Here is a 9,196-nt window from a genome sequence, read left to right on the forward strand (position 1 = left end):
ATCAGCCTCCTCTGCTCCAGCTGAACAAACCTGGATAAAAGGATCAGTCACTCAATAAAGTGCTCCACAAGGACCCAAAACATCTCAGGACTGGCACCTCTCCCTGCAGGGCTTCCAGATTCTTAAATTATCCACACACATCCCAGGATAGCAGTCAATGCCAGCAGTGAGTCAACAACAAATCCTGAACCTCAAAATCTGAGTGATATCAAAAAAAAAACCTCCCTCCAGAAACACTCTACAGCACCAAAGCCACACAACCTCCTCAGTGACAACATACTGGGAACAACTGGATGGTAACCAGCAATCCCTCCTGGATACACTGATATCTATGGTCAAGGATCTCAGCTTCCAGTCCAGAGGTACTCACTGCTCAAGAGCCTCAGGAATCCCTAAGAAATGGAGAAAGTCCAGAGGAGCAGAGCCACCGGGAAGAAATTACCAAATTACCCCATTCCAGCTATGGGAACATTACGTCTTTCTCCTGCCCCCTTGTGGGAAGGGAGAGAACCAGGAACAGTTTTCTGCCACAGCAAAAACTCCTAAGAGCTCATTAATTTATTTTAATCTTTGTAAGTAGCCTTTTCACCACAAACCACAGCTTTAAGTGCCCAGAGCAATCAAATTTTTATGTAAATCAGTCTTTGGAAAGTCACACCACCAGATGTGCTCCCTGAAAACCCAATCAATGCTCAAAATTTTCCCCAAACTCCTGTATTTGCTGCTCCAAAGCCTGAATCACAAAGAAACTCTAAGTTGTGCTGTCTCTCCCAATTTTATCTTAGGACCAAAACAATACAGCTCACAAAAGGAGTTAATGGTGACATGGGCTATGAGCACCACTGAAAGTGCAACAGAAGACCAAAGAAAATCAAGAATTAAACTTAGCAAAAGTGACCCTAGAGTTTGAAAATAAATTTTTTGAAATTAAACAGGTGAAATAATTTGTTTAAACAAAATTACTGAAGCTCTGAGGGGGGCCCTGAGCAACCTGGTCTAGTGGAAGGTGTCACTGCCCATTGCTGGGCCAAAACTGGATGAGCTTTAAGGCTTCTTCCAACCAAAACCATGCTGGAATCCCATGAAAATGAGCACATCCAAGTTTTAAATTGCCAGAACAAACAATTTTTGTCCCTCACATTGTTTTAAAAAATGTGGAGTTTGTGTAAAGCAAAGCCAAGAGCAAATTCACTGACTTGGTGGGAGCAACAGATAATTTAGAACTGGAAACAAAGAGCACCACCAGTTCTGGCCTTCAAACAGGATCTGGAAGATGCTTCATGCAACAACAGAGCTACATAGAGAACCTGCCAAATTCCCTGAATAAAGGCAGTAAAAGCAGGCAAGAACCTCTAAATCAATCACAAATCTGTTTGAACTGCTCATTAACACTTTTAGCAACTTCTCAAACAACAAACACTGAGAACTCCATGAGAGCTCCCTGAGAAATCCCCAAAAAATGCTGCTCAGCTCTCCAAGAAGTCTTCCAGACCCAAACACCTACTAATACATGGGCCCACACTCTGGAGGGAAGGGATTACCCTGCTGCAGCTGTAGCTGTGCCAGCTCCAACCTGAGCTGCTCATTCTCCTTCTCATACTCAGAGGCAATGGCATCCCGCTCTTCTGTCAGGGTACGGACATGGCCCACATAGCTTTCCACCTGGAATAAAGAAAATCCAGTTAATCCTATGTCTTGTCGGTGCCTCCAATGAGCCAGCAGCACAAAAAGTTCTCCATCCTATCATGTTTACAGGATAACCTCAAATATTTTTAGGACAATATGTCTTATGCCTTTGGAACACCTGGAAATGGTAAAACTTTGACTGGGAGGTCAGGAGCTTATGCAGCTATGGGGGTGCTGGGATGTGGGAGCTTCTGACCATGGCTCTGTGGGAGCTGCTGGACTCGCCAGGTGCTTTTTGATGCCCAGTATGAGAATTGGAACATAAACCCCGAGTTCTTGAGGGCAGCAATGTGTCAATGACACACCTGAACCTGCTGCTGCAGAAAGGGGATCAAGGCATACAGGCCTGGGTGGGTTAACCCCGGGGGTATCCCAGAACCACTAAGCTTGGAAAAGGCTCCCAAGTGTCCAACCTGTGATAAAACTCTATTTTGTCACCAGAGCACTGGGTGCCATGTCCAGTCGTTCTTTGGACACATCCAGGGATGGGGACCCCATCACTGCCCTAGGCAACCCCTACCAATGCCTGACCACTTTTTCAATGAAGAAATTTCTCCTCATGTCCACCCTGAATCTCCCTGGGCACAATTTGAGGTCATCACCTCTCGTCCTGTCCCTGTTCCCTGCGAGCAGAGCCTGACCGCCCCCCCACGGCTGTCCCCTCCTGTCAGGAGCTGTGCAGAGCCACAAGGTCCCCCTGAGCCTCCTTTTCTCCAAGCTGAGCCCCTTTCCAGCTCCCTCAGCCGCTCCAGGCGCTCCAGCCCCTTCTCCAGCTCCGTTCCCTTCCCATGACAGGCCTCAGCCGGGCCCGCTCTCCGGCCCTTACGTCTCTCATGTCCTGGGCCCGCCGCTGCTCCAGCTCGCCCAGCCGGGTCTCCGCTCGCCTCAGAAGCCGCCAGGCCAGACCCAGCTGCTCCTCTGCTGGGGCGGCAGGGTCGGCGCCCTCCGCCCGCAGCCAGCGCTGGATGGTGTCCGCCGGCACCGGGGGCTCCGCCTGCGGGGCAACGAGAGGAGCCGTGAGAGACGGGGGTCCGCGGTACCCCGAACACCTCGGGCCGGTCCTGGGGGGTACAGCCGACCCTCGAAATAACCCCCGGGCTGGCCGGTGCCGGGGATACAACCAATACTCCAAACCCCACCCTGGGCTGTTGCTGGGGGTACAACCGGCCCCCGATGCCCCCGGGCCGGTCCCGAACACGCACCGGGGCGGCGGCGACCGCGTCCATGCGGCGGGACGGACACCCGGCGCCATGGCGACAGGCCACGCCCCTTGAAATGGCCCCGCCCCATCCGCAGTGTCGTGAATGAACCGTGGTAGGTCACGCCCCCTACGTCACGTGTGGTTAGTAGGCCGCGCCCCCGCCATGCCCACTCCTGGCTCCGTGACGCCCCCTGGTGGCCAACAGCGGGCGCAGCGCTGCTCCCGCCGGGGTCACCCCTGGGTCAACAAAAGGGGGCAAAAGTTTTCCCGATTTTTTTCTAAACCCAAAGTGAATCTGCTGGACCTGAAGGGGAAGAGGGCAAGTACACGGAGAAGGCTTTATGGAGGCCTAAGAGACCATGCCAGTTCCTACAAGAGACTCTAAGAGAGCTGGAAATGGACTTTGGACAAGGACATGGAGTGACAGGACAGGATGGGATGGTTTCCCACTGCCAGAGGGCAGGGTTAGATGGGCTATTGAGAAGAAACTCTTCCCTGTGAGGGGGGAGGCCCTGGCACGGGCCCAGAGAAGCTGTGGCTACCCCATCCCTGGAATTATTCCAGGACAGGTTAGACAGGGCTTGGAGCAACCCCAGGTAGTGGAAGGCGGAAAGCGACAAGCTTTAAAGCCCTCTGAAACCCAAAGACGACTCCATGAGATTGAGCAACTGCAGAGCTAAGTAGGTCCATCCTGCAGAACCGACTCACTGGCTGAAGACACTGCACAAGGGGATGATAGCGAGAAGAGGAACATGGCAGAGTCCAGTGAGGACCTTCCATTGAACCCTCTAGGATCCTCAGAAAGCAATGGACAGATCCTGGACTTGCAGGAGCCACTTCCAAATTAGGTACCACAACCGCCATTCCCATAGTGCTGGTGCCCAAACACTACCAGGTTGGGAGCACTTGTGGGCTTGGTTTAATCTCCCACTTGGAACAGGTGCATCCCTGACATGGGATCAGTTTGAGCTTAGGGAATCTCCCCAACTGGTACTTCACAAATAGGGGCAGACACAGTGCTGGAAGTCCACAGTGTGCTCCCAAGTCCAATGAAACCCCAAGATTTCCTGGGACCACTACCCTAGTCTGCTCCTCAAAAAGCTCAGATTATTCCTCTCCTTCCCAACCACCTCTGAGAAATTCCAGGACACTCTGAAGACAGTGGCATTTCTCCCAGAACTTGTCCCAACACACCTGCAAGGGCATGTTCAACTTACACAAGTTTTTATATTCTCATTCTTGCTGGCCCATCCATGCTGTGCAGAGGCTCCAAACTAACACAAGGGAAATCCCAGACTTGACATTCTCGTCAGTTATATACTGGGAGATGAAGACAGCCAATTCTTGGCGATTATTCACGTTCTTTATCAGTCCTGGCCACAGAGAAGTTGTGAGCTCCTTCTCCTGACCCAGTTACCAGCTGGATCTCTTCCCTCCTGACCTGGACTTCTCCCATCACTGATGGGACCCACCGATCCCATCCTCATGCTCTTCTCTTGCTCTGCTGGCTTTATTTTCCTTGTTTGCTGAGTGCCTCTCACTTTCAGAGGATTGGTGTTATTACAAAATCACTGCTGCCTCCTGAACACTCTGTGGTTTTACCCAGAGCACAGTCTCGCCTCTGGACATGTTTCCAGCATTCCCATGTGCTGTTGTCCTTCTTTCCAGGATCCCAGTGAATTTATTTTGAGGACAGCCCACGAGCAGACACACAGTGGACACCAGGAGAGCTGCCGTTAAGTTTCTTGCAGGCATGAGGAATGCACACTTTGAAGCTGGTAACCATTGGAAGAGGGTTTAGATAAAACCAGGAACATTCCAGTTCTAAATCCACACAGTCAAGAAGAATCTTCCCCTTCCAGGGTCAATCACTGCCACCCCTTCTGCTGTCAGAGAATCATGGAATCACTAAGCCTGGAAAAGCCCTCCAAGATCATTGAGTCCAACCAGTCCCCCAGGACTGCCATGCTTGCCTAAACCCTGTCCCCAAGTGCCACATCCACACTTTTTTTGAACATTTCAAGGGATGGTGACTCCACCACTGCCCTGGGAAGCTTTGACAATACTTGAACACCTTCCCATGAACAATTTTCCCAATATCCAACCCTGAACCTCCCCTGGCACAGCCTAAGGCTGTTTTCTCATCCTCTCCCTTGTTCCCTGGGAGCAGAACCCAACCCTACCACCTGCCTGCTCCTGTCAGGGAGTTGTGCAGAGCCAGAAGGTCCCCCCTGAGCCTCCTTCTCTCTAGGCTGAGCCTCTTTCTCAGCTCCCTCAGCTGCTCCTGGGGCTCCAGATCCTTCATCAGTTCCATTCCCTTCCCTGGACATCACCCCCTCAGTGCCCACTCCCCTTCTCCAACCTTGGCCTCAAGCCTGGATCCACCCTCTGTGGTCTCTGCCAGATGTGGCCTTGCCTTTGTTTACAGAGCTCTGCAGTGATTTGGGTCTTGTTTGGTGAAAGCTGCCCAAACACTGCCTTGAAAAACTTTCTGGTGTAAATGGAATATGAAACAAAGCAATTTTCGGATACCTGGGATGGAAGGAAAACCTTTGAAACAGCTGCTTTAGGGATGCTGCTGCAGAACCTGAAATGTAGGAACACGGAATCTCTCCCAAGATCTCCTGGCACAAAAGCTGATTCCCTTAAGTCACTGTCACCTCATTTTCCTTTTTGCTACCCTGGTTTCACCATCCACTCTCAACACCAGGTGATTCCCCCCACTCCAATCATAAAATCAGCACATCTTTCCTGCAAAGCCCCATTCCTTCCTACAGTCATTCTAAAAGACACTTCAAAGGAGATTCAAGAAACTTTTAATATACACAGACCTTCATAATTTCTTGTCCTCCCAGTTCTCCCAGCCCACAGGACAGGAACAAGCTCCTTTCTTCCTTGAGACACCAGGACAAATATCCTTTGGAATGGTTTCACTTCCATGTATTTCTCTTTTACAATACCACAACAGCTGTGGCCAAGCTGTAGAAAAGCAATCATGTTGGACGGCCCTCCTCAGTGTTCCATGGGGATTGCTTCATTTACCTGGACAGGCAATTGCTCTGGGTCCACTCCCTCTGCAGCACAATTCCCTTGTTTCCTCCAAGCTGCTCCTCAGCCTTTTCTCTCTATAAAGGCCGTGTGCTGGCCCTGGAGGTAACTCACAATCTTCTCCTCTATTTCCATGCCTTGTGCTATTTCCTCATCGGACAAGGACAAGGGAGTCTGTGAGTCCCTGGTTACAATGATGACAGAGGTTCTCCGGGATTCCAGGACATTGGCCACCACCACCTGGTGCCGGTATTTCTCCAGAGCCTGCCGAGATTTATCCAGGAGGATCTGGGGATCTGTCTCCAGTTTGAAGGAAATCACAAAGGCCTCAGGGGCCCAGTCTCTAACCAGGGGTGACAGCATTTTTGGCACCATCTTCATTGTGATCTGCAGTGGGGAAACATAAAAAGAAAAAATCAGAAAAAACATTACAGGGAGTTTTAATAAGAGATGAGATGGGAAAGAGGGAAATTCCAGCTTTGTGTCATATTCCATTTACACCAGAAAGTTTTTCAAGGCAGTGTTTGGGCAGCTCTCACCAAACAAGGTTCAAATTACACTATATTTAAATTAAATTATCCATATGGTGCTCACAGTCAGGGGGTTCTGAGGCTGGTCCACAGGACCTCTGCATTCCCAGAGCTAATCATAGTGGGGGAATATAAACATGAGGAGAGAAGACTTTGAAAAGCATTACAATTGCATAAATCTGAGTTTTCAGCTCTCCATAATCCAGGTAGTTTATCCCATCTTCACTTTTCCTTCTATTGACTCCTTAACACACGAGACATAAAGATGCTAAAGCATGCGGAAAAACAGCAGGAGATTTTGTTCTCCAGCTTCTCAGTCTCCGGATCCACCACTGGGAATCAGGCCAGGTCTCATCTTTCCGATGCTAACGATAAAGAATGAAGCCCAGCAACTTCTTAGAAAGTAATTAATTAAATAATTTGGTATTTGTTATATAAAGAATTTCAGAGCCACCTGCTCTCATTGCTGAGAGGGATCTCGGTGCTGCAGTGTTGGACTGTCATTCGTACAGACGGATCCCAGAGTCATGGAATAGTTTGGGGTTGGGAGGGACTTTAAAGCCCATCCAGTCCCACCCCCTGCCATGGGTAGGGACACCTTCCTCTATCCCAGGTTGCTCCAAGCAACCTGTCCAACCTAGCCTTGGATACTTCCAGGGATGAGGCAGCCACAGCTGCTCTGGGCACCCTGTGCCAGGGCCTTGCCGCCCTCACAGGGAAGAATTTCTTCCCAATATCCCATCTAAATCTATTCTGTCACTTTGAAACCATTCCCCCTTGTCCTAGCACTCCAGGCCCTTCTCCAAAGCCTCTCCTGAGACAAAAGGTAGCAACTCTAGTACTCCAGGAGCTATTCTTGGAGCACTTCAGCTCTCTGAGACTCACTCTCTCCTTATCTCCATGGAAGCACAGGCAGCTTTAAAGGACAAAGCCAGAAGAGCAGAAGGCAGTTCAGGGGCCCCTCTTCACGTGCCACACCACAACTGCAGACATGCTGAAGCTGCTCCATGCAGCACTGACCTCCCTGCAGATAACCCATGGCACCACTCACCCCTTCATCCCACCCTAAAAATAAACCTGGACCAAAGGAGAGCAGGGCTGATCCTGCCCTGCCCTCTTATCTGGGCCCCTCGGTGCAAGAATAAAAATAAAACAACGCAACTTCAGGATTTCCACGGGGTCCTGTCCCTGCAGGATCTCACCCTCCCATTCCCTCTGACAACACACATGAGCTGCTGCTTTGCAGCTTTCCAGGGTTTTATCCACAGCCAGTTCTCAGGAGAAGGACCCTGGAAGCAAAGAGGGGATGACTGGGGGAACTGGCAGAGGGGGCCATGCCCAGGGGGGCCGCACCTGCAAGGGCCCCTCCGCGGACTGGATCTTGTGCTCCGGCATCTCAGAGACTGGGATGTAGAAATCTGACACAGCGGCTGCTAGGTAGAACATGACACTGGAACCTGTGGGAACACAACTGCTGTCCCTCACTGCCACAGCCTGACCCTGTCACCCCAGAGCCAGTCGAGCTGCCACCCCCACACACCAAACAGGTGAGACCAGGGCCACTCTCAGGGATCCCTCAGCACAATCCAGCAGAGCAGCACTGACCCCACCCTGGGGTCTCCTCAGACACACTATTCTCCACTGGGGTCTGTCTCGTCCCCTCCTCCCAAGCCCCAACAGCCTCCAGGGACAGCCCAGACCCTCATAGAGGGGTGCAGGAGCCCTCCAAGAAAGGGGTGCCCCCTGTCAGAGCCCCACAGGCCTCGGGATCACCTCATACCTGGACTCTGGGGCCACCGTGAGGGGGTTCTATCATCTACTCCATGTTGGGGACCCCTCGACCTACCCCCACAGCCATCACATCCCCTCGCTCTTGGTCTGCCAGTCCCCTCACACTGGAGACCACCATGAGAGCCTCATCTGTTCTCATCCTGAACCTTCACACAGGATCACCCTGTTCCCTCATTCCTGGGCTCCCTCGCACTGGAGACGCCCCTGGGGGCTTCACTCTCTCTTGCCTTGTGCCCCACGAACCGGTGGCCACCCTGACCCTCATTCCCGGGTCCCCCCGGTTCCCTCCGTCCCTTCACGCCCAGGCTCCCCCCGTACCGAGGGGCGCCAGGGCTCGGGCAGCCGCGCGCAGCAGCGCCAGGTACTCATCGAGCCCCGTGAACTCGATGGCGAGCAGCGCGCCCGCCTCGGTGGCGCGTTGGTACTCGCGGAGCGCGGGCAGCAGCGCGGGCAGCGCGGCAGGGGCGGCGGCCACGCCGGGTGGCGGCCCCGGGGTGAGGCGGAGCGCGTCGAGCAGCGCGGGCCCGTGCGGCGGCAGGGCGCGGGCCCAGGGGAAGGCGGAGCGGGCGCGGTACAGGAAGCACACGCCGTACCCCGCCCGCACGAGCCGCTCGGCCGAGGCGGCCCCGCGCCGGCCGCTGCTGAAGTTCTCCAGGAAGCGCACGGCGCGTGCCTCCAGCGGCACCTGCGTCCCGCCCGACGTCACCAGCGCCACGCGCCGCCCGCGTGCCGCCTGCGCCGCCGCCCAAGCCCGCACCCGGCCCTCGATGGCCGCATCCATGTCGTTGTCCTCGACCCTGTCCTTGTCCTCGTCCTTCTCTTCCTTCGCCGCCGTCGCCATAACCGGCCCGCACGGCCCGCAGGAAATCACGTGTGTCACCTGCGCCGTACCGGAAGCGTTGTCTCGGCAACGGAAGGCCGGCGCCGTCTGTAGCGTTTG

At 53.2% G+C, this 9,196-nt stretch overlaps 2 protein-coding genes across 9 annotated transcripts in view; both read right to left on the reverse strand.

The window, feature by feature from the left end:
• CCDC30 (coiled-coil domain containing 30) overlaps positions 1-5,850 on the reverse strand; it is a 41,567-nt gene extending 35,717 nt beyond the window's left edge. Inside the window, exons 1-4 of one of the 5 annotated variants that reach the window (XM_063417168.1) lie at positions 5,719-5,848; positions 4,105-4,662; positions 2,513-2,680; positions 1,542-1,662 (exon numbers count right to left, since the gene is read on the reverse strand). In XM_063417168.1, coding sequence (XP_063273238.1) covers positions 1,542-1,662; positions 2,513-2,521 — 130 coding nt within the window. In that variant the 5' untranslated portion in view covers positions 2,522-2,680; positions 4,105-4,662; positions 5,719-5,848. Of the gene's footprint in view, positions 1-1,541; positions 1,663-2,512; positions 2,681-2,825; positions 2,987-4,104; positions 4,663-5,718 lie in introns of those variants that run through there. The other 4 variants (XM_063417167.1, XM_063417166.1, XM_063417165.1 and 1 more) reach the window with 4 other exon arrangements.
• Positions 5,687-9,151, reverse strand: PPCS (phosphopantothenoylcysteine synthetase). Of its 4 annotated transcripts, none has more exons than XM_063417179.1 (3): positions 9,014-9,151; positions 7,819-7,922; positions 5,687-6,322 (listed from the first exon to the last, which is right to left on the reverse strand). In XM_063417179.1, exons 2-3 carry the CDS (start codon positions 7,909-7,911, stop codon positions 5,999-6,001), a joined length of 417 nt encoding a protein of 138 aa, XP_063273249.1. In that variant the 5' UTR covers positions 7,912-7,922; positions 9,014-9,151; the 3' UTR covers positions 5,687-5,998. The 4 variants fall into 4 exon arrangements, with proteins under 4 accessions (XP_063273249.1, XP_063273248.1, XP_063273250.1 ...); XM_063417178.1 differs by having other exon boundaries at positions 8,575-9,141; XM_063417180.1 differs by lacking the exon at positions 7,819-7,922 and having other exon boundaries at positions 9,014-9,147.
• Positions 9,152-9,196: the final 45 nt, after the last annotated feature.

Source organism: Prinia subflava, chromosome 21 (genome assembly GCF_021018805.1).
Source record: "Prinia subflava isolate CZ2003 ecotype Zambia chromosome 21, Cam_Psub_1.2, whole genome shotgun sequence".
Classification (NCBI taxonomy): Eukaryota; Metazoa; Chordata; class Aves; order Passeriformes; family Cisticolidae; genus Prinia; species Prinia subflava.

Coding starts and splice junctions, on each gene's coding strand:
- PPCS (XM_063417178.1), bottom strand. CDS start 9,097: ATGGCGACGGCGGCGAAGGAAGAGAAGGACGAGGACAAGGACAGGGTC. Junction 7,923..8,574: donor CCGAGCCCTGGCGCCCCTCG/GTACGGGGGGAG, acceptor GTGTTCCCACAG/GTTCCAGTGTCATGTTCTAC. Junction 6,323..7,818: donor CCGCGGAGGGGCCCTTGCAG/GTGCGGCCCCCC, acceptor TCCCCACTGCAG/ATCACAATGAAGATGGTGCC.